Consider the following 27,871-nt stretch of genomic DNA (forward strand, 5'->3'; position numbering starts at 1 on the left):
AGCTTTCCCTCCACGGTTGCTGTCCCTGGACAGGAGGGGCCTGGTGGTCTCTGCCCCCTAGGCCCTGGAGTGAGCTGCATTTGGGATGGCACCAGCAAGATGTGGACAATTTGGATCTGTGATGCCATAAATAATCATTTGGGCTGTAGTCAATCTGAGGTGTACTCCTGCAGGCAAGTGTCCACATAACAGTGGGAATGTCCTGCATGAGCAAGCGGATTATCAGGGCTCTCCAGAGAAAAAGAACCAGTAGGATGTGTATATATATACATAGATGGAGAAATTTATGTCAAGGACTTGGCTCATGTGAATATGGAGACTGGCAAGTCTCTGTGCAGGGGTGGCCGGCAGGCTGGAGAGCCAGGCCTGAAGCTGCCGCTCCTGTCTGGAGGCCACTGCTGCCATAATCCCTCTTCCGCGGGGGACCGAGGGCCTCACTCATTCACTCATTGATTTCTATCAACATGGACTCATGATTATCTATTTTATACCTTGGGTCATAATACAAGACTATTTTTCTTTGCTCTTTATTTTTTTGCCCACCTTGTTTTAGCTTTGGCCATTGGGCCTCTGACTCCTAGGGCTTTCACTTTGAAAGGGTCCAGAAGGCCCAAGGCCAGTTAGAGATACGATCAGATTTGCATTTTTATTTTTAAATTTTATTTAAATTCAATTTACCACATAATATAACAGCCAGTGCTCATCCCATCAAGTGCCCTCCTTAGTGCCCATCACCCAGTCACCCCATTCCCCCACCTACCTCCCCTTCTGCAACCCTTTGTGTCCCGGAGTTAGGGGACTCTCATGGTTTGTCTTCCTCTCTAATTTTCCCCCAATTTCCCCTCCTTTCCTTGTGGTCCCTTGCACTATTTCTTACATTCTGCGTATGAGTGAGACATATGATAATTGTCTTCCATATGCTGATTGTCCTTCTCCAGTTGACTTATTTCACTCAGCATAATATCCCTCGGATGTAAATGGTGGGTATTCATCCTTTCTGATGGCTGAGTAATATTCCATTGTCTAAACAGGCCACATCTTCTTTATCCATCATCTGTCAAAGGACATCGTGGCTCCTTCCACAGTTTGGCTATTGTGGACATTGCTACTGTGAACATTGGGGTTCAGGGGACCCATGAGTTCACCACATCAGTAGTGCATTTGCTGGGTTGTATTTTTAACTTCTTAAGGAACCTCCACACTGTTTTCCAGAGTGGCTGTACCAGCTTGTGTTCCCACCAACAGTGTAAGAGAGTTCCCCTTTCTCCACATCCTCAGGGCAGGCCTGCTTTCAGGACTGACCAGGGCCCCTGTATCCTGAGGCTCTGTGTCTTGCCCAGTAGGCCAGGATGGGGCCAGGTGTGGCCGTGGTTCCGTCACCTGACTTCTGCCCTCCACTGCACCTGCAGGCTGTTGCCAGGTTCTCTCTCTCTGTGGCTGCTTTCAGCCACGGGGCTGTGACCTAGATCCACGGATCCAAATAAAACTTGTCTTTGCCCCTCCGGTGGGTCCCTGGAGGTTTTCAAATTAAGTTTCAAAAATGCACAGATGAAAATTTCATTTTGCTGAAATGGAAGTCGTTTTTGAACGAGCCTGGGCCAGAGTCTGAGGTCAGTACTGGTCTCGGGGTTCAGAGGTCCATCCTGCCTCCGTTCCCATTTCCAGCCAGGCTTTTTCTGATGGAGGAGGGCATGTGTTTTCGCTGTGTGCAGGCAGGGTGCAGTCCTCCCCCCCCCCCCCCCCACCTCTGTGGCTTTGCCATTCCGTCTTTGGGCTTGGGAGTGGCAGGGCAGCAAGACCCGGGGGCACATCTTATTACGAAGTCGACAGATGTTCTGTTCTTGCAAGCATGCTGGGCGACTTCCTGCTGCCTCCTTCTGGCTCTAATGGCTGCTGTGGAAATGATGACACAGCCCCACCTTCCCTGCGCAAATGGCTTGTCTCCGGGTTTTCACACTCCTTCCCTCCCCCTACACCCGCTGGTGATCATTAGGACACAAGCCTTTGGGAGAACAGATGTGACTTTGAGAGAGGCCTGGTGGGGGAGAGAGAGCTTCATGTCTGACCCTGCCTGAAGCAAAGAGCTTGTCCTGGGAGGTTCACTGTCCGCTGCGATGGCCAGGCTTTGGGCCTGCCTTCTGCCTCCAGCCCTGCCCTCAGCAAACTCCCAAATTTTTTGATTTTCGAAGATGGTCTGGAGAGCATCATGTAGTAATGAGTTGAGCTCCAGGAGGCTGAAGCCAGGCAGGGAATCACAATAAAGAATTTCTAGCAAGGCAGGTCCAAAGCCCTCACTCATGCCAAGGCTGCCACAGCTGACCATGTGTTTTTGGACCCTCGGGAGGCTTGTGGCAAAGAGCCCAGTGTGTTGGCACATGGGCCAGGTGGGTGTGAGCCTGAGCAAACTATATCCCTGTTCAGAACTGACCTGCCAGTGGCCTGCGGGGGACCGCCGTCCCGAAGGAGTTGATAACTTGGAAGCCTGGCCAAGGGCTTCCCAGATAGATCTGGAAGGAAAGAGATGGGAAAAACAGCTTCTTGCAAGGAGGAAGTGGTTCCATGCGGATGTAGGAGGCACAGGGCACAGCACCCCTAAGAAATGCTGCCCTGGACTCCAGCCTGGGTTGGGGCAGGCAGGTGGCCTCCTTGGCTCACAGGCGAGATGTCCTGTGGCCCCTGGCTGTATCGGGCAGCCCTAATTTGCTCGCATCTCTCTATCCACACTTCTCCCAGACTTAAGAGATCTTCCTGGTGCTGGAGGGAGTGCATGTCCCCCTGGCCCCACCCTGGGTGGTGCCCACCCTCTTCCGTGCAGGTTAGAGACGTGAACCCCTTGAAAAATGCCGCACATCGTTGCACTCAGAGCCCGTGCGTCTGCCGGGTCACAGCTCAGTGGTTTTGTAGGCGGGGTCAGGGCCATCCTCTCTGTTTTGAGGATGTCGGGTTGCTGCTGCTGTCAGTAAGATGCTGTGCGGGGTAGATGTGAGTCTAATCCTGCTCGACCCTTATTTACGTAAGCCACATGTCATTACATGCATTCTCCTGCCTGAAAGGCCACTTTAAAAAAAAAAATTATTTATTTATTTGAAAGAGAGCAAGAGCGACAAGGAAAGGGAGAGAGAATCCGAAGCAGACTCTACACTGAACACAGCCCAACGTGGGGCTCGATCCCAGAACCCAGAGATATGACCTGAGCTGAAACTGAGACTTGGACGCTCAACCGACCAGGCCGCCCAGGCACCCCCGAAAGAGCACTTCTTCCAGGGCAGACTGGGCATGGATGTGCTGTAGAGTAGCACACTCCTGGCAGGCTGAGCATAGGCCAGCCCTCCTGGGGCCTCTGTCTCCTGAGGGGGCCGGTGTTTGGGTGGCTGCACAGGCCTGCTGGAAGCTCCACCTTGCTGGCTTCAGCAGAGGAGCAGGGTGGGGGGAGGCTGTTACCTCAGCAGCAGAGGCAGGAGAGGGTGGCAGCCTCTGTCTGTGCAGAGCAGGTGTGGCGAGACGGGACCCAGGACCCTAACCGTGTCATTTCTTTTTCCTCCTTAGGGAAGGAGAGTGGGCAGCTGGGGGGGGGAGGGCTTCTCTGGAGCACATCTGGGAGAAACCGCAGAGCTTCAGCTTTGTGACCCCAGCTGGACTGGAGCCCCGGGACCCCGAGAGCAGCCTGGAAGAGAGTCCGACACGATGTGGGCTTCAGTGAGGAGCAGATGGTACAGGGGAGCTGTGAGGAGCCAGGGAGGGCGTGGCTGGGGGTGCCCAGCGCAGCTTCTGGAGGGTGGAAGGTTTCTGGGAGCTCCCACTCATTCCTGGTAAAGCCCTTGGTCCCATATTAGGTTGGCTTCTATGTTATAAGTTTGGATTTTTGCACTCTAATTAGGGGGCTGCTTTTCTTCTTAGCTGGGTGTACATCTGCCTTGGAGCCCCCAGACCCAGCTGGAGGTAGGAAGAGGGAGGTTGCCAGCAGCAGGCTTGATCATAGAGTGCTCGAGGGGAGGTGGAGAAATTAGACCCGCAAGGCGACCAGGGTCCAGGGAGGGAGGGTGAGAGAAGGACCTTGCACCAGAACGTGCCTGGCTCGGGGCACCTCCCTGCCTGCGGGTCTGCTGCCTTTGTGGGCAGGTTAGCTTCTCTTATACTCATGAGATGTATGAGTTGAAGTCACAGGCCTGGTGCTGCAGCTGCAAGAAGGTGACAGGTGCTCTGAATCTAAGCAAATCCTGTAGCGTGGTCTCCCGCTTTGTTTCCATCTAAACATCTGTCCACTCACCCATCCATCCTTCCTTCCATCCGCCCACCTAGTGTACAGGTCCTAGGCTGATTCTGTGCTACATCCCATGTGTGATGTGTTGCAGGGAAGGAGCCGCACATGCCACGGCTTTGCGGGGAGGCCCAACAGATACTTTTAGGCCACAGGGCAGGACAGGCCTAGACCGACTGGAGGGGGGCATACAGGTGCTTGGGGCAGAGCGGTGAGGTTAGTGACAAGGAGTGACAAGTGAGGTGGGTGGTGGTCAGGTTTGGAGGGGCCCGCAGCCAGGGTCCTGGGGGTTTGCTGGGATCCACAATGTGAAAGGAAGATCATCTTCTCCTTCTTCCTTCCTTCCTTCCTTCCTTCCTTCCTTCCTTCCTTCCTACCTTCCTACCTTCCTACCTTCTGTCCCTCCCTCCTTCCTTCCTTCCTACCTTCCTTCCTTCCTTCCTTCCTTCCTTCCTTCCTTCCTTCCTTATTTATTTAGTCGTGAGAGACACACAGGCAGAGGGAGAAGCAGGCTCCATGCAGGGAGCCTGACGTGGGACTCCATCCTGGGTCTCCAGGATCACACTCTGGGCTGAAGGCAGCACTAAACCACTGGGCCACCGGGGCTGCCGCTCATCTTCCCTTTTATTTTTTTATTTTATTTTTTAAAGATTTTATTTATTTATTCATGAGAAACACAAAGAGAGAGATAGAGACACAGGCAGAGGGAGAAGCAGGCTCCATGCAGGGAGCCCGACGTGGGACTCGATCCCAGGATGCCAGGATCCCGCCCTGGGCTGCAGGCAGCACTAAACCGCTGAGCCACCAGGGCTGCCCCCATCTTCCCTTTTATTTTATTTTATTTTATTTTATTTTATTTTATTTTATTTTATTTTATTTTATTATTTTTATTTTTTTAAACATTTTTAAATTATTTATTTATTTATGATAGTCACACACACACACACACACACACACACAGAGAGAGAGAGAGAGAGAGAGAGAGAGGCAGAGACACAGGCGGAGGGAGAAGCAGGCTCCATGCACCGGGAACCCGACGTGGGATTCGATCCCGGGTCTCCAGGATCGCGCCCTGGGCCAAAGGCAGGTGCCAAACCGCTGCGCCACCCAGGGGTCCCTCATCTTCCCTTTTAAAGCAGGGGAGAGTCTGGACCAAGTTTAGCTGTGGGGAAAATCTCCGATGGCCAAGGGGAGGATGAGTGGCGAGGGGAGGCCGGAGGTCACCGTGGTCCAGGTGGGAGGTGATGGTGGCCTGAACTTGGGCAGTGGCTGTGGGGATTGTGTGGATCTGAATCCTTGTGTGGCTTGCGTGCCCTCCTTCCTTCATTTGCTCATGAATGTTCGTGAATGTTTGTTGAGCTTCTGTTCTGTGCAGGCCTCTGAAGCTGCAGCTGGGGATGCAGCAGTGACTCTTGCAGATGGCAGCCACACTCTCCTGAGGGGACTGTGCAGGGATGGGGATTCCTGGGCTGGCTGTGATTCTGGGTTGGGGCTCCCAGGGCTCTGGGCTCTGCACCAGCATTTCCTCTGCATGCTACCCAAAGTGGGGGCTCAGTAGGGGAGGGACATCATCCCCCCATGTGCTCCCATCCAGCATGCAGTCCCAGCTCTTCATCTCCTGGCTAAAGAGCAAAGCACAGCTGGTTCTTTGGGGATGACTTGCCCACTTTGTGCCCCCAAATAAGTCCCCCTGCTCCCGACTTTAATAATCCATCTCTAAAGGAAAAAAAAATAAAAAATAAAAATCCATCTCAATGAGCATGACTGCCTGGTAGCTTTGCAAACCGTAGGGTCCTGTGACCCTTCTCAAGTTTAGATACTGGGGCTCCTCTCCCTCCCAAGTTTATTGGCCCCATTTTAAAGGTGGACAAACGGATGCCTGGGTGGCTCAGTGGTTGAGCATCTGCCTTTGATCCCGGGGTTGCGGGATCAAGTCCCGCATCAGGGTCCCTGCATGGAGCCTGCTTCACCCTCTGCCTGTGTCTCTTCCTCTCTCTGTGTCTGTCTCATGAAGAAATAAATAAAATTAAAACAAAATAAAGGTGGACAAAATGAGCCCAGTGAAGTCAGGACCTTGCCTGAGGTCACAAGCTCCTAGAGCAAAGCTGTGGTGGGAACCATTTGGGTTGAGTGTCTCAGAAGACTCCTCCTCCAGGAAGCCTGCCAGCTGAATGAGGAGCTCTGGACTTGGTGTCCCGGGGCTGCTATGAGAGTCATTGGGGCAGGGACACCGAGTTCTCCCCGGGACAGAGTGACTCCTTGGTTTTTCATGACACAGCCACAGCAGCAGCCACAGCTGACACATATTGAGCACTTGCTGTATGCCTGGCACAGCTGTACTAAGAATCTTCTCTTTGATTTCGTTTAAACCTGGTGATATCCACGTTGGTGGGAAAGGCCTGTTTATTTTTATTGCACAAATGAGGACACAGAGGACCAGAGGGGCTTGGTAACTTATTCGGGTCAGTTTAAAGATTCAGGTAAATGAGCAGTTTACCCTGTTCGCCATTAATCTTTCTGAATTAGGTGAATGAGGAAGAGATTTTAATTCAAATGTCATTGCTGGGCACCCAGCCTTCCCCTCCCCCCAAGTGACACACACAAAAAGCAAGACTTGTCAGTGTGGGGTGGTGTTGAGGTCGGGGAAGTTGGAGGGCATGGCTCTGGGCCTTGCAGGTGACAGCAGTGGGAAGTCCTAGGATTGCTTCAGTGGTTCTTCTTAAGCTCTGGCCTCAGTTGGAAAGAATTTCAGTTTCGACCTCTCTCCTCTATGTCCCTAATTACAGGCCTGTCCCCCCAGCCCTATGTCCACATAGCAGTTGAGAGCCTCCCATGTTCCTGGCTCTGGGCTAAGCATTGGGCATTCCATGGGGCATGTGGGGGGCATGGTCTGAGCCCTTCTACCTTGCCTAGTTTCTTTTTTTTTTAAAATATTGTATTTATTTGAGAGAGACAGAGAGCATAAGCAGGGGGGAAGGGCAGAGGGAGAGGGAGAGGCAGAGGCAGGCTCGCCACTGAGCAGTGCTTGACCAGGACCCTGAGATCATGACCTGAGCTGAAGGCAGATGCTTACCTGACTGAGCCACTCAGGCACCTCTCAGACTTGTTTCTTTTGTGTTGTTTTGTTTTAAAGATTTTATTTATTCGTGAGACAGAGAGAGAGAGAGAGGCAGAGACACAGGCAGAGGGGGAAGCAGGCTCCATGCAGGGAGGCTGATGTGGGACTCGATCCCGGGGCTCCAGGATCACACCCTGAGCCAAAGGCAGCTGCTCCACTGCTGAGCCACCAGGCACCCCTCAGACTTTTTTCTTAAGGAGAAACGATGCTGGGGATGCTGGGGGGGGGGGGGCGGGGGGGGAACTACCCTAGGATGAAGGGGTCAGAGCAGGCCCTTTTGGAGAGAGAAGTTGGCCTCCCAGAAACAAAGGAGCCACCCCATGTGGGCGATCGGAGGCATGTGTCCCAGGCTGGGCTGTCACCACATGGTGGAAATGCTCACACAAAGCAGGAACCCTTCATCTCTTTCTGGATTAATAACTTAACGAGATGCAAAACCATGTAAATGTACCATATGCACTTACGCTGCGTCAGAATCCGTAAGCAGCCTCTGAGAGCTGCTAGGAAACGTGGTGGTGCCTCTCCCACACTTCCTTAAAGCCATGGGGAGGAGGCAGGAATTGGGTCAGTCTGTTGTCACGGCAAGATTGGCTTCACATGGACAAATCAATTCCTAAAAATCGGAGTATTTAGGGAAAATAATCCCTTATCTTCAGACACAGTTACAGTGACGACTAGACAGGGTACAGGGGGAATTACACAGACAGGCCCACTGGGATGGTCATGAAAAGGGAAATATTTTTAGGGCTGGGTAATGCACACACGAGCTCACGCATGTCTGTGCACGCAGGCACGTCTGTGCACACGCATGTGGCTACACTCACACCCACGCACTTACTCGTTCACTGTCTCCTCAAACGTTATGCTAATTATGCTATCAGTAGGTGCTCATGGGTGCTATTTCTGGCCCAGCCGTTCTGGATTTCTGTTCTATCCTGGAGCCTTGAGTCAGCAGTTCTGGTCCTCAGCTCCTGGCTTTCACTGCGCTGCTCCCAAGTAGGGCAGCCCCATGGCAGGCTGGGTGTCACTGCTGTTCAGGCGTGGAAAGCAATGCCCCCCAGACTAGCTGACGGGTGGCCTGCCTGGTGAGGGGGCCGCTGCTCCGGCCAGGGACCTCACCAGGACCCGCTCTCTGTTTCCAGTGAGGGAAGGAGCAAGACACCTTGAGCTTCTGAACATGCCTGTTTGTGTTTTCATCTTGGAAGCATTGCCACCCCAAAAGGCCTCCCTGGAGCCATGGGGAGGAACCCTCTCCCCACGCAGAAGGGGCACCTGATGTTCTCAACCTGTTTCTCCAGTCTGGCCTTAGAAACCTGCTTTGCTAAAAAAAAAAAAAAAAAGAAAGAAAGAAACCTGCTTTGCTGCTGATTTTGGCAGCTGGGAGGTCCCATCTCTGTTTACACCTGCTTGTTTTTCTTAAAAGATCTGCCCCCCCCCCCCCCCCCCCCCCCGCCTCCCACCGAGGTGCCTCTAAAACCAGTCAGCATAAGCTCTAGAGGAACTCAGTGGATTAACACATCAACATTCAAACCGAATACAGTATTTAAGCTCTCTTAACAGGCCCTGAAAAGTACTTACAGACTTTTCTGTTCTTGGAAATATTTCCCTGAGAAGAAAGGTGGATAACACCGGCTGTGTTCTTGATCTGAAAGAAAGAAAGAAAGGTCCAGGCACGTCAATTATTTCTCTTCTTCCCAAGTTTGAGTGAAACTTGACTTTATTCCTGAGTATGAGCTTGAATGTTGGAGGTCAGAGTTTTATTTGACCCACGTCCGCCTTGGGCCACCCTGTTTTTGCCTATGACCTTAAACCTAGTTTATAAAACTAGTCAGAGGAACAGGTCTGGATTCTCCAAAGACAGTTATTACCTGAGAAAGGCCACTTAAAATGAACCCATGTAATAAATCAAAGGTTTTTTTTTTTTTTTGGAGGATTTTATTTATTTTATTTATTTTTTCACGAGCGACACACACACACACAGAGGCAGAGGGAGAAGCAGGCTCCCTGCGGGGAGCCTGATGTGGGACTCGATCCTGGCACCCCGGGACTCAGGACCACGACCTGAGCCAAAGGCAGACGCTCAACCACTGAGCCACCCAGGTGCCCAATAAGTCAAAGTCTTATGGTCACAGCGTGGAAAGGGTTTAGCTGTGACTTTACCTTGAGAAAGAAATGAGAAATTATGAAAATGGTTAGTTGTATATATAACAAGATGTAGGAGGTCATGATTACCATATGCTCGTTTTCAGAAGGAACAAAGCATTCCAGCCCTGGGTGACTGCCTGAGTTTCAGGGTTGCGAGTTCCTCCCCTCACACGCGAGTCCCTTCTCCATACACCCATGGGGGCTTTAAGAGTTTTCTGAAGGGCTTCTCTCAGCATCTTGATCTTGACATTCCCTCTTCGAAGCTGTCTCCTTCTTCATCCCTCCGATCCCCTCTGGTGGTTCACCGATGGCCGGCTGTCACGGCTTCTCCAGAATCTGTTTCTCTGACTTAGGGTGTCCTGCGTGTTCCCCCAGGTTTTAGCTTCCTTTGCAGTTGGCAGCACGGGGTATTTGCCTGATGGTCGTCGAGAGACGACTGGTGGCCACTTTGAAGCCAGGAGGGCTTCCTTCCCTGTGGGAGGGGAGGACCGAGTCTGTAAGTGGTTGCTCCGTGGCCCATCATCCCCATCAGGCTGATCCTTGCTTCCTCCTCCATAACCTTGTTGCCGTGGCAACACAGATGCTGGGGACGCTCTCCTCCGGATGGAGCAACTGGAAATCTGTCCTCTGGGAACTTCTTGGCTTTCTGATGTTACCGAGTGCCTGGGGGGACGGGGGGGGGGGGGGGCTGAGTACTCACTGCTCTGCCTGCAGAAGCCGCCCCATGACATTGGTGTTACGTTGGCAGAAGGGTCTCTTGGCAGAGGACCCGCGGGAGAGAATAGGTTGAGAATGTCAGTCACAGGGCACCTGCTCATCCATGGAGTGGCCTTTTCCTTTTTTTCCCTGAACCCGCTGGGTTTTATGAATTCTGTGACTGATCACGATTGTTGCCCTTTTCGCTTTGGCTGTCGGGAAACTTAGGGCCAAGCTTATTCCAACAAATACTTCCGGAACAACGTTACCTCTTCTGGCTTCCATACACCTTTTCTAGCCGAATTTCTTCTATGGTCTCTTGAATTGCAAGCCTAAGTGCTTTCTAAATTTAGGTAGGGTCTGTTTCCTAAAAAGTGATCCCAGGAGTTCTCCTGCATTTCCATCTCAAATGAGCTGAATGAATTCGGTAAAGACAGAAGGATGTTGAGGCTCTCATTTCGTCTTCTTGGACTTGGCGTTATGTTACTGATTCCTCCTCCACGTGATGAGACTTCTGGGCACTCACTTAAAGTTTTGCGTAGACCTAGCGTTTTCCGCACCAGCCTGCCTGCCTTCTTGTAGGAAGCAAAGACTAACATTGTAACCTGCGTTCTTAATTTTGAAGTAAAAGTGTGTCTCATCTCTCTTTCTTTTCCGGCACATCTTGGGGTGCCTCTCTGGGTGCGACAGTAAAACCCTCAACCTCCATTCTCGATCATGACAGAATTGAAAGGACTTACCCCACAAAGGGTAGTGTTTGGAGCCGTCTTTGCTTGGAAGGAACTCTGGAAGGTCTCATGGGTAGATATGGTGAAGGTGGCAAGGAAAACATACAGTAGATCAGCCCTTTCTAAAAAGAAAGGGAATGAACTTCCTGGAAGAGATGGGATTTTATCTGAGCTTGTGCTTCAGCCCGAGGAAACCACTCTGGCTCCTAAGGGCGAGGATGTGAGGTTGAACGTTGGAGTCTAGAAGATGAATAGATTCTTGTGGCCCCAGAAATGAAAGAAACCCATTAGTCTTCTCCCCTTTCTCTGTTCATCAGATGATTCAAGACTTTTTTTTTAAAAAGATTTTATTAAAAATAAATAAGTAAAGATTTTATTTATTTATTTGAGAGAGTGAGCAAGAGAGAGAGAGAGGAGAAGCAGACTTCCCACTGAGCAGGGAGCCCAATGCGGAGCTTGATCATGTCCTGAGCTGAAGGCAGATGCTTAACCAACTGAGCCACCCAGGCGCCCCGGATAATTGAAGAGTTTTGCCAGGACCTCCTCCCACGCCCCCTGAGGTGTCACCCCCGTATGTTTATGGAGCCCTGGCTGCGTGTAGGGCTTGCTGCATGGCTGGAAAGTAGAGTGCAGGTGCAGGCGCATGGAAAAAGTGGGATGAATAGGATGAGGAAGTGCGAAGGCTCTGACATTCCAGTGGTTGAGAGAAGTCTGAGGGCCTGCCGGGACTGACCCTCCCAGGAACTGACCCGGAGCTAGGACTGATACCCCAGGAGGCATTGAGAGAACTGGGAAAAGTGGGGTGGGGCACCTCCTTGGCTCTGCGGTCACAGGAAGGACCCTGGCTCTGCTCAAGGACAGGGTGGAGCGAGTCATAGGATCAAGGCCAGGATATGGAATTGGGCCGCTGTCAGCTTTTGGAGCAAGGTTGTGTGACATCAGAGATGTGTCTCCGAAGCCCATGGAAGAGGATCCTAGATCTGTAAAACCTGGCGGGGAGCGTGCCTGAAGTGTGCCACTCTTGCCCACACTTGGTCCTGTTCATTGGACCTGCTGGTCTCAGGGTCATGTTCACATGTAGGTGCTGAACTCAGGCCACATGGGAGGCCTGAGATGGAAGAGCTGCCACCAGGTGGAACCCTAGGGGGAGGGCAGGGAGCACAGAGTACTGAGACAGGGGTTGGACTTTTGGGGCCTTGGGCGGAGGAGAAAGTTGCAAGCAGGCAGTTGATGGTACTGTCGGATGGAGCCTGGCTCAAGTTTGACTCCTGAAAGAGAGGGTCCACATGGTTTCGTGTAGCCTCCCCCCCCCTAGGCCCCACCCCGGGATTTTGGACAGTGGTGAAGACCGGGGACTTAAAGAAACAGGACCCAGGCCATTCTCCATCTGTGTTTACATTCTTAGTGCTCTCCAGATGGGTTTTTTCTGTGATCTGACCTACTTTTCTTCAGCGTGTGTGCTTGGGCTAATTAGCAGTGCAGGGGTCCGTTGGTCCTGTTTGGAGAGTGTGGCTGCTATGGCAACTGGAGACTTCTCTGAGGCCACAGGCAAAGATAGAGCCGCTCAAGTTTGTTTGTCTCGGGCTGTCAGAGGTGCTTCACGTTGCTCGCCCTTCTGGACTGTGGCTCAATCCCTTGGACCTTGGTGGGATTTAATCTCTACCATATAATTTATCTCTCAGTTACAGAGACTTGATAGACTCATTAAACACTTACAGGCTGGGTACATGGCAAGTGCATTAAGATGTGTTAAATTACTAATTGTGTTAGAAATGATGGGTGCACCCCTTGATTTACCCAGGTTTCTAGGGTGTCTGGGAGATGTCACCAGGAGGGTTGGTAGTAAAGCCTGTCTAAGTGGGCCTAGCCTGCCATCAGGGTCCCAGAATATATGTGCTATGGTCCAAAAGCCCCAAGAGGGGCTGAGTTTAGGATCTCATTGCAGTTAGAAGTTAGAAGTTCCAGAGATTACTGGTTTGCTCTGGAGGGGAAATGTTCTGCTTGGGGCAGCCAGGGTAAATTCTGGAGAATGGGCTGGGAATGAAGAGGTGGTAAGGAAGGGAGGAGCAGCTGGGCCATGCGAAGGCAGCCCCTTCTGGGAGAAAGGCCCGGAGTCAGCAGAGGGGAGCCATGGCATGGCATATGTAGCCTCAGCCCGGATCGTGGCCTGAGGCGGTGCTCAGTGCAGTGTGAGTACTGGGGGAGCAAGTGCTAGGAGCACTAACTGCATGCATTTTAGTAATTCCAGATGGAATCTGTGCTTTCTCACTGTGCGAACCCATGATTGAACCTTTGTGGAATGATTTGGGGTGGGACGGGGAGGAGGCAAGGAAGGGGGGGGCAGTGACAGGCAGGAGTGCAGTGTAGGGGGTGGTGTCTGTGTCATGAGCAGTCCCTGTGGATGACCAGAACCCAGGGCTGGGTCCACAGAGCACTGATACGAGGTCACAGGGCCCTGGACCTTGGTTTCGGGTTCCCTTGGTCTGACTGTCTTTTTGCTTCTTGTCAGTCGGTCCTTTTGGTCCTTCCTATCTGTGTATCTTCAGCACCTTGTCTTGATCAGCATGGGCTGCTGTAGCAAAAACCAATGTGGTCTGGGGGGCACAAACAAAAACACGTACTGCTCACAGTTCTGGAGGCTGCGAGGGTGACAGTGTGGCTGGATTCTCAGCGAGAGCCATCTTCCTGGTTTTGCAGAAGACAGCCTTCTTGCCGTGTCCTCACCTGGAGGAGAGGGAGAAGGGGGTGGGGGAAGCACATTTGCAACCCGTGGCAAGCCCTTGTCTTCTGGAATACTCTCCCTCCCTCCGTTTTTCTGTTGGCTGAATTACTAGATGAGCAAATATGTTTTAAGTATGTATAAACTGAGCATCAAGAGGTCCCGAGTGAGGGCGTGAGAAGCTCTTGTGTAAGCACACTGTGCAACTCGTCACGTGCGGTATTCTGTGGCATCACCAGGCCCCACGTAGCACTGGTCTCTCCCCTGGTTCTCGGTGGTGGTGTAGGCATCACGGAGTTGGTGGCAGCGTAAGTGAAGTATCAGTGTGTCATGACATTTGAGTTGTTGGGGTTCTAAATCAAAGCACTTCATTTTACTGCTTCCTCATTTCCTTAATGGCACTTACTTAGGGGAAAATGCTTCTCGTAAAGAAGGAAAGAAAATTAGCACTGCACAGCACCAGTTAGGGGCCTGCTCGTGGGACTGTATGTATGTATGTATATGTATATATATATATACATATATACATGTATGTGTGTATTATTTGATTTAATTTCCCAATACCCTGCAAAGTAGATGCTTTCTCTCTTCTGCCAGCTGGGGAAGCAGAGTTTAGGCTGGTTGAGCGGTTGGCTCTAGGCTACCCCATAATGAGAAAGAAGTCAGGATTGGAATTCCCAGCTCATTTCAAAGCTTTCTCCTGCTTTTGCAGGCAACCCCTACCTGCTGAGGGTGAGGACTCTTGGATTGTTCTGTGCTTTCATGTGTCATGAACAAAAAAGCAGATGGGTTCTGATTGTGGTTCTGCCAACTTTGGCTCAAGGCCATACTCTCCGTCCCCAGGGAAGGGGTCCCTTTCCTCAAAAAACTAAGTCTACGTTAGTGCTTATGAAAGTTTCGGCTCCACATAATGTGGTTGCTTGGACTCCCAACTGCCCACGGGACCCAAGAGATCTGCTTTCTGAGGGGAAACCAACTCTCAGGTGCTGGAGGCCAACGTATCACAGGATCCCTGCCCCCAGATGACACCCTGCCCTGACAGTGAGTGATGGCTTCCCTGGGGACACTTTCTGGAGCAAGCCTCACCAGGCCACCCTGATGGTGACTCTCCAGGAGACTGACACAGTCATCAGCCATCTTCATGGAAATGCAAAAGTCTCAGTATTTCCTGGAAATTTCATGTGTCCTGGGAAAGAGTTTGGATTTTTCTGGCTTTTTGTTTGACACTGATCTTAAACAGGCACAGAAGAACGTCAGCCCACCAAGACGTTTAGAACCATCCTGACATTTTGAGCCGCAACCTCAAAAGTCCCTGTCCAAACATCCTTGCCACAGTTTGAGAAAACACTCACCGTGTATTGGAGGAAATTTTAAAATGCTTTGAGCAGTCCTGTTTTCGTTTTATTTCTCTTTTGGCCACAGTTTAGATGCATTTTAAGCTTACTGCACCAGGGGGTGAAGACCTGCCAGGGAAAGTGTAGAAGGGTTTTCAACTTAGCCCCAGGGGCTCACTTTAATTCAATTGTCAGTCTGCCTTCGGAGCTCAGAATACAGTTGCATGGAAAGTAGAGCAGAGGCAAATGGTCAGGCCCCCAGGTGTGCCCCGAACCTCTGAACCTGTGAGAGGTAAAACCCTTCTGTAGAAGCTTTTGGTGAGAAGGCCCAGGAGCCCAAGCCTTGAACCTTCCTGAGCTACCTGTTGTTAGGTGGGGGACCTGGCTGGGTGGGCATTGTTGCCCTCAGCAGGGCATGGGGTGCTTTTGGAATCACAGAGATGGGCCGTTTGATTGCAGGTCCCAGCAAGCTGCCTTTCCCTGGACACCTCGCGGGCTTACCAGCTCGCCTGGCCTCTGGTTCCGATGAGCCCTTGCTCAGGGCTTCCCCGTAGAGAACTGGTGGGCGAAGATGGGGTTGCAGGCCCCGTGCTGCTCTCTCTCCACCCTGCGCACCCCGCAGCCTCCACCGATGGTGCGAGCACACTGGAGGCCGGGCCTGGGTTCGCTGTGAGCAGGGATGAGGCTCATCGAGCTCCAGGCCCGGCCACCGGCCTGAAGGAGGCAGAAGCGGGCAGCGGCAAACCGCACACGTCTTGCACACTGCGCACCGCAGCCTGTTTACCTGCGGCTCCCCTTGCACACGCACGCTGGGGCGGGAACGTGCATTCCCTTCCTCGGGGTGAGAATACCCCCACTTCTGTCTGCATCCGCCCTGCCGTGACCACCACGCCCCTCCCTCCAGTGGGGAGGGCCCGGGGGGCTCCCCAGCGTGCCGTGCATTTGCATTTCAAAGCCACACAATGGGGGGCGGTGGGGGGCGAGGCTGGGGGAGGCCCCGTGGGTGGGGGCCGAGGGAGGGTCTTCGCCCTCCCCCACCCCGTTTCCGGAGCCGGCGGGGGAGCTTTGTGCAGATGCGGGCGTCGGGGCTGCTCGGCGGTGATGACATCACCGAGTGGCACACAGAAGCCGGCCGCCGGGGTTAGGAGCAGCCCCGCCTGGACCACCCCGCGCCCGCGCTCACGCGCGCCCCGGGCAGAGCCGCGCACGGCCGCCCTCGCGCGCACTGGGAGGCGCGCACCCTCGCTCCGTCGCTCCCTCGCTCGCTCCCCGGCCGGCTCGGCCGCAGCTCCCGCCGCCCCGCCGCCGCCGCCGCCGCCGCCGCCACGGATGCCAGCGGCTGCTCCCATCTGCAGTGCAGCAGCCCCGGCCGCCGGCCGGTCCGCCCCGGCCCCCGGCTCGAGGAGTCGCGCCAGGACGCTGGCCCCGCTCGCGGCTAGTCTGCTCGCCAGGGCGCAGCGAGGATGGGAGGGTCGCAGTCCCTGCAGCCAGTCCCAGCCAGCGACCCGAACCTGGAGGCTTCCGAGGCAATGTAAGTGCTCCGCGGGGGCCGGCCCGGAGCCCCCCCCTCCGCTCCCCGGGAGGAGGCGAGGCTGCCCGGGCTTTGTTAGTGTCGCCTCTCCTGCCGCCGCTGCAGCCCCGAGCCGCGGCTGGCCCAGAATTCCCGGCAGCCTTGCACGGCTTCGCCTGGTGGCTGCTCCCCCAGCATTTGATGCTCCCTCTGCAAAGAGCATCTGGTAGCCCCAGGGTACTACCCCTCCTCGGGGGCGGGGTAGGGGGCGCAAAAATGACCCCGTGGCATTGGACCTCAGGTGTTCAGCAGCCCACTGCATGTTCCGGGGCTCCCTGCCATGAGCATCTTAACTCTGCACCCCCCCCCCCAGCACAGTGGTATTTCCTGCCAGGGAACAGCCGGGCATCAACAAGGGCCTCTTGGGAAGAACCCTTAAGTGTGGCAGCTTGGTGCCCATGGAGACAGACCGGTTTAGGGGCAGCCAGTCGCGTGGCAGGGCAGATGGCGTGGATCGAGGCTGGGAGACATTCAGTCCTCTTAGCCTAGGCATCCATACTCACTCCGCTGAACACTGTCGAGGACAAGGCTGCTTGCTATTATTAGTGAAGCCAGCCCAAGTCTCGTCATTGGTCCACTGGTCCAGGCAGGGTTTGGCTGTGCATTGATTGATTCAGGAATCCGATCTTTTCTCTAAACCACAGAGCTGGTGTGCTCAGAAGTGGCCCTTATCCTGGATGGGTGTCCGTTAGAATTGGCATTTCTGCACGGTTTTCTCCGTTTCCTTTCCAGGCGTGTCTGGAGGATGGGGCTCAGTGAGCAGATCTGGCTGCTGGGGGCGGGGGGCACCTTTCAGCAGCTCAGGCTTGTGTCCCGAGTGGGCCTCCACATCCCAGCCTTACCTACTCTGCTTTCCCAAAGAGAAGAATGTGTTTCAAATAGAGTACTGGATGGGGGGGGGGGGGTTGGGGGGGGGAAGTAGGTAAAGTGGTGGGATCCGAGAGCCATTGATGTGTAGATTAGAAGATTTGCCGGGATTGGTCTGTGTGTTGTAGTAGGGACTGAGTGCCATGTGGGGCTTCCTCACTGGTCCCCACGACTGGGCTTCAGTGAGGAGCTGTCTCCGTGCGGTGATGTAATGCTAGGCTGAGCCTCATGGTTTTCTAGGCTCGTCTCTTTAGCAGCGAACCATAGTTAGGAGCAGGTGTGCGCTGATCATTTGTCTTCATCCTTGTAGCTTGGGAAAGCGTCGTCTTACCACGGGAGGCACATCGAGCTGGAGACTTTTTCCTTTTTTTTTTTTAATGCCGTGGGCCTTGGACTACGCCTACCCTGTGTTTCGTCCGGGTGTAGTATTGTTAGATGCGTGGAAATGCGTACCACCATGAAAGGCTCCAGCCTAGGCAGAAAAGAACAATCTCAACCTATGTATTAAAAGTCTCTAAACCGGAAGTCGGTTAATCAGTGGGAGTCACCAGCTTAGCAGGTATCAGGACTCACGCCTGTCAAAGAGCTTACGAGATTTAGAAGAGACAATGTGACCGCATGTTTGGGAAAATATGCTCTTCAGCCATTGGAAATTCAGCTCACCAGTCCCCAACATCCCCGCCCTCTTTCCCTGCGGAGTTAACAAACGACCAGTATTCTGTTGGCTGAGGGCTGAGTTTGGGGAGATTCTGTTTTAGGCAGAAGCTGTGTTTTTGGAGAAAGCCCCGAGGTACTGCCCTGTGGGGATAGTGGTGTTTCAATAAAAGTCCAGGCTGATTGGCCACATTGTGCTGGAAGCTGCTTATCAATATTGCATGGTTGAGTTGGTCCCTATGCACCAGCCTGAGGCGTCTCTCACCGAACTGCTACTTCTGCAATGTCTCTAAATAGTGATCTTTAGGATAGTCCTCTTACTCATTCACAGATCCCATTCTCCATCCCCCTAACCTTTTTGTTTTTAAAAATGGAGAGGGACTGGTTGGGGCTGGTGCCATTCCCAGCAACTATTCTTCTCTAAAATCCCATCTCTGCATCTGAAGAACAAGGGCTTGTTTTTCTAGTATAGAGTTGCTCACTTCCAGTCCAGAGATTTTAACAAATGTATTAAGAGAGGACCCCTTTTCTGTACAGGCACAGGCCTTTCATGATAATATGTATTTCCATGCACCTAAAAATGTGTGCTTGTGAATAATACACAAGAGAGTGTAGTAAGCACATGGTCCATGGTGAAAAAGAGCCTTTCACTATTTGTCAGGGTTGCAGGGGTAGAGATGGACTTGGGGTGCACACCTGCTGATACACCGTCCATGACACGGGGAAATCTAGGCCATTTTTCTTTATTCTCCCCTGAAAGGTGAGAGTTGGACCTGAGTTGGGTCCGTGTGGAAAAGTGAAACCCAAAGACAGAGGGAGGCAGGATTTGGAATTGCCTGCGGGAATTTTTTTAGTTCCAGGATTTCTTTCCTCTTGATTTCAGGTTTTGGGTGCCTTTGGGTGGCTCTTGTAGCCCTGGCTGGTGACCTCACTCTGTACAGAGCACAGTAGGGTCAGTGGGTGGGGGTGGGGGTGGGGTGGATAAGACCCTAGTCCAGAGTCTCCTGTGTGGCCAGTAGAAGCCTGAAGCCTGGAGGGGTAGTGGGCCCTGAGGCTGGGAGTTGGGGCCGAGGGATGGAGGCTCAAACATTAACCCTTTCCTGACTCCTTCCAGGGTAGTCCCAGAACTGCTGCCTTAGCTTCCCCTAAGGGCTTCTTACAAATGCAAGATCTCAGGCCCCAACCCAGACTGGCTGGATCCAGATCTCCATTTTAACCAAAGATTTGTAAAGATGCTGGGTGAGCTGTAGACTGAGAAAGTTTGAGAAGCCCTGAGGTAGCTAAGTCCTCTCTCCATCCTGGTCCCTGAGGAACTCTGGCCACTTCTCTGGCTGCTTCTCTCCTGTCTGGGAAGGAAGTTCTGGAAGCAGCAGTAGCCCCTGTTTCCAAACAGAGCAGGGATAGCGGGGAGAGGAGACGTCCACAGCAGAAAACACTCCCTTCCCCGCCTGGAGCGCTGGAAAGTGCAGGGAAGGGACCGGAAGTGCTAGAGTGAGTGTGGTCTCCGCTATTGATTGGACCTGCCATCGATCAGATCTGCCTCAGATCTGCCGCTCCTGCCTTCCTTCCGCAGCAGCCCCTTTGCGGCTGGCCTTCTGCTAAGTGGAGCAGCGTGAAGTATTTTACCCTTTGTTTGATTGGAGCCTGCCTCCCTGTTCCCAGGCTCCCCGATGATCAGATAATGGATGCTGATCGATGATCCATGATCGGCTAGGGGAACCCATGCCCCTGTAGATCAGAGTAGGAGGGCCAGGCTGGGTGGAGAAATGTGACAAAACCAGGGTAGCCTGCCCTGGGAGATGGTGAGGTCCTGGTGGGTGGTGACACCTTGGTGGGTGGTGAGGCTCCCTGGTGGGTGATGAGGCGCCCTGGTGGGTGGTGAGGCCCTGTGGTGGGTGGTGAGGCCCTCTGGTGGGTAGTGAGGCTCCCTGGTGGGTGGTGAGACACCCTGGTGGGTGGTGAGGCCCTCTGGTGGGTGGTGAGGCCCCCTGGTGGGTGGTGAGCAGGGAGGCAGAGGAAGGGAAGTTTATAGAAAGTGGCAGGTACACAGTGGAGGGGTCAGGCTCAGACTAAGAGAAGGATGTGGCATCTGCCAGGACGGAAGAATGGGTTGAGAGTACACTGGGGGAATATTGAGGAGTTTGGGCCGGGGCTTTGCGATGCGAGCAGTAGTTGAGAGAGTGACCAAGGCCAGGAGCACTCATGGGCGCCGCCTCACTAGGGGGCTGGACCTCTGCACCCATCTGGGTCACAGACTTGGAAGCGGAGCCTTGATCCCTTCCTTTTTCCTGTGGCCCCCGATCCTCTCTCTCTGTCTGTAGCTGTTGAAAAGGCCCAGTGACTCTGGTCCTGCCCACCCCGTCACCTCAGGAGGGCTTCTCAGAGGGAGGGCCATGACTGTGAAGACTCGGAAGACAGGAGCATCGGACTGTGGCAAAAGTGGGGACATGGTGTGCCTGGAAATTGCTGGCATTTCAGTAGCTCAGAAGGGGCCAGAGAGGGCTGCTGGAGCTCCTGACAGGAATCTCTCTTTAGGCCTCAGTGGCTCTCTTTCAAAGCCTTGTTTCTGGAGGTGACCCTTGGCTCAGTCATTTAGCTTAAATGACAGCGTCCCTAATGCAGGCTGCAGACGGCTGCTCAGCTCTGGAAGCATTTCTCACGTTGGAAATTAGCATTGGGCAGAATTAGTAGTTTGTTCCCCCTAATGTTGAATAAGCTGCAGTTATTCATACAGTAGGAGTTGCCTGGGTCCTGAAGGAACCTCCTGGGTGCTGTCTTAGTTCGGGTCCGTTAAGACAAAAATACCACTGATGGGGGGCCGGGGGCCTTAACGGCAGACACTTAGTGCTGGAGGCTAAGGTCTCAGATCAGGGCACTGATGGATTTGGTGTCTGGTGAGGACCCCCTTCCAGGTTTGATAGATGGTTATGCCCTCAGTGCTTTCCTGACCACAGAAAAGGAACAGAGATTTGGTCCTTTTGTGGTAGGAAGGAGAGAGGGAGGGAGAAGGAGGAGGAGAGAGAGAGGAGGCTGGGGGGCAATGGGGAGAGAGAGAGAAAGAGGGACCCGTCTCTTCTTTTAAGGGCACTGATAACATTCACGAGGACTCCACCCTCATGACCTGATGACTTCCCAAAGGCCCCACATCCAGATACCATCACACCAGGGATTAGTTTCAATGTATAGATTATTTGGGGGGAGCGCAAACACTGAGTCCATAGCAGGTCCTTTCCTCGGCTGTCATTTCTAGGTATCTCCAGCATGGCACCTGTTGTGGCCCTTTACTACTTTCTTTTTCTTTCTTTCTTTCTTTCTTTCTTTCTTTCTTTCTTTCTTTCTTTCTTTCTTTCTTCTTTCTTTCTTTTTTTTTTTTTAAGATTTTATTTACTTATTCATGAGAGACACAGGCAGGGGGAGAAGCAGGCTCCATGCAGGGAGCCCCATGTGGGACTCCATCCTGGGTCTCCAGGATCACGCCCTGGACTGAAGGCAGGCGCCAAAGCGCTGAGCCACCCAGGGATCCCCCTTTACTACTTTCTCTCTGGGGTTTACCAGTAGCATTCTCTAAGGTGAGCTCCAGGCCAAGAACATTCCAAGGCCCTCCAGGTAGCTGCCGGTTGTCTGAGGAATCATGCCTTCCCTTTCTGCTGGGGCCCTGGGATGGGGTGCCCACTGATGGTAGGGTGAGCAGCCAGGACTGGCATATTTATGGAGTGACTGTGAGCGGTACAGCTGTGACAGTAAAGTCTGGACCACTCTTTCCCCATTGACCCTTGGCCCCTAACCCCATGTTTCTTTCCACAGTCTATGGTCTCTTTCTGTGGCTGTATCTTTGGTTGCTTAGGAACCACTTTAGCTTGAGATATGATTGGCTCTTCTTGCCAGATGGATTGCCTGAGCCGGGGCCCGAATTCCTGGGTAAGCAGAGGATGCTGAATAATTCCATCCTTTCCCCTTAAGATTAATGATGAGGACTTAGGCATTGTAAACAGTTGCTCCATGAAAACCCATTGTTCATGGACCAATACTTGTGTTTCTGATTGGACAGGAGTCTTAGGGGGAGCCTGGTTGGCCAGGAAGAGCTGACTTAGTCAGCTTTGCTCATACACAGGCATCCTGAGCTGGAAACAATCGCTCAGATGACACTGGTTCTGTTTGTAATTACAGATTCACTTTAGCAGTTGTTTCTAGAGAGCAGGTGTGTGCTGTTTGCATCCCCAAACACGGGAACGGAGCTGGATGCTGCAGTGTCAAAGCCAAGAGTGAGAAGTTCTGTAGCCCTCTGCTGAGTAGACTAGATTTAGCGGAAACTTGTGTGTGCTGGGTGCTTTCCATTATAGAAATGATATATCTCTTAAGCCTATGAGACAGGCGCTTCCACTCCCATTTTATAGGTGGTGAAACTGAGGCCTCTGGATAGTTTAAATCAGGGGCTCAGCAAACCTTTTCTATCAAAGGCTGAAGAGTAAGTATTTTAGACTCTGCAGGCCATTTGGTCTTTGTTGCAAGAACTCAACTCTGCTGTTCAAGTGCGAAAGCCGTCATAGACAATTGGTAAACCAGTGTTCTAGTAAATCTTTACTTATAGAAACAGGTAGCTGGTTGTAGTTTGCTGACCCCCCCCCCCCCCCGCGCCCGGTCATACAGCTGGTTGGTGTAGTTCTGGGATCCGTGTCCCCTACCCTTACGACCGTTCATGAGCACAGGGGTCTTCAAGTCTTTGGCCTGGGCCACCTTCTTTGTCTCTCTCTGCTCTCCCCAAGACGTCTCACGGACTCCAGTACTGTTAGGTACCAAGAGCGCTCTGGTTGATACGGTTCCCTCTCCTCTCAGCACTGCGCACATCCAGCTGCTTACTTCGTATCTCTGCTGGGCTTTCTGATGGAGAGCTCGGGCTTAATGCGTCCAAAACTGAACTGATGACTTATCTTCTCTCAAACACAAAAAAAACGTGTATACAAAGTAACCCAGTCCCACCCCAGCTCCCCGTCTCAGCACGTGGCCCCCCGGCCAGCCAGCCGCTCCATCCGGAAACCTCATAGTGAAGCCTCGTCTTCTCTTCCTTCTCCTTCTTTCTTCCTTAAGCAGACTGGATCGTGGCCCTTCTCTGTGTCTGCGTCCCCCCTTCCCCGTGGGGGTCTGCAGGATGGCCCTCCCACCTCCCTTTGCCAGCTTTTCTCCTGCCACAATGATCACCCATCAGCGCTTTTGAACACGTAGCGCTCAACTACCTCAGAGCCTTTGCACATGCTGTAGGTTGTCCACAAAGCATCCTGCGCCGTGCTGGCCTGGCTGGCTCCTCCTCCAGCTGAGTTCTCGATGGCTTTTCCTGCTGTTACTCTCCCGTGCTGTCCAGTAGGACCTTGGGGGATGATGGAAAAGTTCTATAATCTGCACTGCCCAGGATGATAGCCACCTAACCGCGTGTGGCTCTTGAGCACTCGCAATGTGTGCAGTGCCTCCAAGAAACTGGATGTTAAATTTTAATTGAAATAGCCACGTCTGGCCAGAGGCAGTTGTGTGGGACACCGCGGCTCTGCCTCCCTCTCGTGTATGAGTTCTTCGTAACACTCTGTGCATTTCTAGTTATTTGATTTGTCTCTTTTAACTGTTCTCATCAGCGTGGAAGCAACCCGAGAGCATTCTGTCTGTTATGCTTGTCCCCAGTATCTCGCACAGCGCCGAGCACATAGTACGTCCTCAGTAAGTATCTTGTTGAGTGAATAAATGCATGGAGAGATGAATGAGTCTTACTGGCACAGGAATGGAATGAGTCTTACTCCTAGGCACATCTGCTCCACACTGAGCTGTGCAGAGGGGCCCTGCAACCAGGAACTCGGAGGGGTGGGGAGAGGCTTGGCTGGACCTCGGGTGGTAAGGTTCTATGGGCCCCACGTTGAGGACTGGACGCATGGCCACGGGGACAAGCCAGCTCAGTACTCTGCCTGCCTGTCACTACAATGTGGTGTCACAAGAGCCTGCCAGTGCCACTGGGTGCAGGAAGCGTGACACTGCCTAAATGCTCTTGCCCAGAGCATCCCAAGAAAGCACACTGAAGCCCGCAGCTGATGGCAGGTCGGTTGGTGACACTGGAGCCTGTCTCCTTCCTGTGCACCACAGCCCTACTCTCTCCCCTGCTCTCCTCCTGCATGGTTTGCTCCCCTTAGAGGACTGCGCGCCCAGCTCCCCACTGCTCCGCTCAGCGCTGGCGCCGGCCATCTCTCGGCTGGAGTCTCTGGTCTGCCTTCATCTCCTTCCACCTGGGAAGCTGCTCCTCTTGGGTGGACCAGGTAGCTGCTGCCTTAGCTACCGAGGCTTATGAGGAGGCTGGGGTGGCGGGTGTGGACAGCAGTGGATTGCTTTCGTTTCTGTGTTCTTTGCCTTTGTAAAGGAGAATAGCTCCAGGGGCCAGGAAGGTGGGTCTTCTGCACTAAGCATCCCACGGCTGTGTAGGAAAGTACCTGCCGGGGTCGTGGGACTTCCCAGAGCTTGTTTTGCACCTGCCAGCCCTCCTGATTTAGAAGGCTGTTTCTGGGTTCGCCCCTTCCATGGTTTCCTCTGTTTTGTCCTTAAGCAGAGGCAGCAGCAGCCTCTGGCTCTGGGCAGTGGTGGCGGCGGCCCCTGGCCTCAGTTTGCTCTGTGTTGTTGTGCAGCTGACCACCCAGGCCCTATTGGGGCCAGTTTGCTGTCAGCATCCAGGCTTCACTTACCCCCAGGTGTTGACGGAGACCCAGAGTCTGAGAATTTTAGAGCTGAGACATCAGGATCTTAGAAGTCACAGGGAGCTTATTCTTAACGGTTGTTTCAGATCCCACAAGCACATCATTTGTGAAACAACCACTTGGGCCTTTCGTGCTGGTCTTTATTCAGAGGGAGTCCAGTAGTCATTTTTAATCTCTGTCCTGTTAACTTCCAATTTGCTAAAAAATATATTTTAAGATGGACTGTATTATTTGATAAGCATGGTTCAGGGCATCCTTCCAGGGCAGCGAAGTAGCTTATATTGCAAATTCTCTCTCTCCAGAGGGATGCAGTGGATAATTTATCTGGGAATAAAAGTGATGGGCTATCAGCCCATGACCCTGGCCTTCCCTTGAGTCTTAGCTTGTGTCTTTGCTCTAAAGTGTCATTTTTTCCTGATTCCTTCTGTCTCCTCAGGGATATTCTAAAGATCAGTTTCCAAAGAGGGTCGCTGTTTTCCCTGTTCATCCTGAGAGGGAATTGGCTACACATAGGCCATTTGTTGAGGTTGAAGCTTAACATCTTTTATTTTATTTTAAATATTTTATTTATTTATTCATGAGAGACACAGAGAGAGAGGCAGAGACACAGGCAGAGGGAGAAGCAGGCTCCATGCAGGGAGCCCGATACAAGACTCCATCCCAGGTCTCCAGGATCATGCCCTGGACCGAAGGCAGATGCTCAACCGCTGAGCCACCCAGGGATCCCCGAAGCTTGACATCTTTTAAAGCTCTGCTGCTCTTTGGGCCGGAGAAAAAAATCCAGTGGGACAGAACGACACAGTGAAAGTTGCCAACCTACATGTGGCTGTCGCTGCGGGAGGAGCCGTGTTTCCTGGGGCTCTCCCGGGTAAGCCCCATCTTTAATGGGGAGCAGGTCCAGGTCTCTGGAACTTCAGGAGCAGTCTGGATCAAAGGGACTCCGGCTTCTGAGAGTTGTTCCTCTTGGCCATTCATCAGACCCTTGGTGGAAGTTGCTCATTGCTAATACTCAGGGGCGCATACCTAGAGGGGTCTGTATTTTCCAGGAAGAAGGCTGGAGAGGCTGGCTTTACTTTGGGGAAAACATCTGGACACTTGTAGGTCATGCGTGGAATTTCCTGGCCCAGCCTCGTTTGGAGCAGGATCCGGTGACTGTGTTCGTTTCCGTTAATGCTCCAGGGTAGAAAGAATGGGCCGAAGGCACACTCTGGAGGGCAGGGCTGCCCGGAAGGGAGGGTCCTCACAGTATCAGTCTCCAAGGGTCTCTGTTCTTGGGGAAGAAGGTGGAGGGGACAGAGCCCAGAGTGTGTGTGAGGCAGCGGGGTGGGAGTGCAAGGCCAGCCCAGCCAGGTGGCGTCCCAGCCTCAGTCTCCTGGGCATCCCATTTTGACTCTTCCTAAACCAGTGTCTGGCAAGGTTTGTAAGTGCTGAAGTTTTGTGACCAGGAGCTTAGGGTCTGAAGGGGTATCTCTGGGCAGAGGTGCACCCAGAATGTTCCTTCCTCCACAGGGCTTTGTGGACTTAGCCTGCACCTTTGGTCAAAGGTGCAAAAACAAACCATTCAGAGTAACTTAGACAAGAGGGTATGTGTCTCCTGTGACCTCCAGGGAGGTTTCTTCCAGGAATAATTATTATCAGGAGGCTTTAGATAAAAGGACCCCTCTTCCCCTTCCCCCCCAAAAAACTGGAAAAAATCTCAGAACAACCTAAAATAGAGTTGGTGGCCTTCACAATCACATTCTTCGATATATAGCAGGAGACCTATAGCTGGGCTGCCTGGGGTGACCCCTCTGAGCTGCCCCCCTCATCCGCTGGGGGAGCCTTGTCCTGCAGCCTCTGGCACTGTCTGCAGGGACCCAGAGCCACAGCATGGTGGGGAGGAAGCCAGGGAGCACTGGAGTCCGTGGCTCTAGGAACTGGTCTTGAGCAGCTCAGCTTCTGTCTCCTGCCCTTCCTGGGATGTTGTGGGAGGCAAGCCCGTTCCAGGGACAACTCTCAGGTGTTTTGACACCTGTAGTGAGTATCTTTAATGACCAGGGCGAGGCTTGAGAGAAGTGACCTGAAGCACAGGGCGAGGAAGAAGCAAGAGGAGGAAGGCACTGAGGCGAGGCTGGAAGTTTCCAGCAGTGTTTTCCTGGGATTTTGTTGCTGATGGCAGCTGATGCCGAATAGAGGTGGGTCCATGGGAAAGGACTTCAGGAAAGAAAGGACGAGGTGTGCTTGGGTGGAAGGTGGTGCTGGAAGGTGTTGTCTGTGAGGATGAGGGAAAGCAGGACTTGAGAAGTGGAGATATATGTCATGTCCAGTTGTTCTAGTAACAGATGGAGGAAGAACATGTTGGAGCCAACGCCTCTCTGGGGTGTAGCTCTCAGCACCCAGCCTGACTGCACAGTCCTGGGCCTGCCCCCAAGGCTCCAGGGCCACCTTGAGGTTGAGCTAGGGCCCCGTGGTCACCAGTCACTTGCTCTCATGCACAGGATAGTGGGCTGTAGCCAGCAGAGCTCTTTGGGCCTCTTTCTCCTGTGGTGAGCCCTGTCCCTTCATGTGGCCTCAGTGGACTAGAGCAGAGTTGTCTCCTTCCTGGAGGACAGTGCAAAGCTGTCCTAGGATCCTGGGCTTGTGGCATTGCCAGCTTGCTCTGTGCCCTTGGATCCTCAGTTATGGCATCCGAGCAGTAGGGTTAACCCTCACCCCTCTCTTTGTTGCTGACAGATTCTGCAGATGGGAAACAGGATGCATGCTCATGTTGGGGACCCTGGAGAAGAAATGATTAATATAATGTTTGTGAAGTACTTTGCTTGTGGTTCTTTTGTTTTTAATATTTTTAATTTTTTTCTAAAGATTTTATTTATTTATTTGAGAGAGAGAGAGATCACAGAGGGAGAGGGAGAAGCAGATTCCTTGCTGAGCAGGGAGCCTGATGCCAGGCTCGATCTCAGGACCTTGGGATCATGACTTGAGCCTAAGGCAGGTGCTTAACCGACTGAGCCAACTGGGCACCCCAATGTTTTTTTTTTTTAATATAGCATAATTCCTAGTGAAGTCTGGTAAAGAAAACCT

At 52.8% G+C, this 27,871-nt stretch overlaps 1 protein-coding gene across 26 annotated transcripts in view; it reads left to right on the forward strand.

Annotated features, from left to right (window-relative positions):
- Positions 1-27,871, forward strand: part of TACC2 (transforming acidic coiled-coil containing protein 2) — a 210,748-nt gene that overhangs the window by 114,493 nt on the left and 68,384 nt on the right. For 2 of the 26 annotated variants that reach the window (XM_025994707.2, XM_025994694.2), the window contains exon 1: positions 16,191-16,529. The exons of 22 other annotated variants lie outside the window; for them this stretch is intronic. In XM_025994707.2, the coding sequence (XP_025850492.2) occupies positions 16,462-16,529 (68 nt within the window). In that variant the 5' untranslated portion in view covers positions 16,191-16,461. Of the gene's footprint in view, positions 1-16,162; positions 16,530-27,871 lie in introns of those variants that run through there. 2 more of the 26 variants (XM_072740285.1, XM_072740284.1) reach the window with 2 other exon arrangements.

Source organism: Vulpes vulpes, chromosome 15 (genome assembly GCF_048418805.1).
Source record: "Vulpes vulpes isolate BD-2025 chromosome 15, VulVul3, whole genome shotgun sequence".
Lineage (NCBI taxonomy): Eukaryota > Metazoa > Chordata > Mammalia > Carnivora > Canidae > Vulpes > Vulpes vulpes.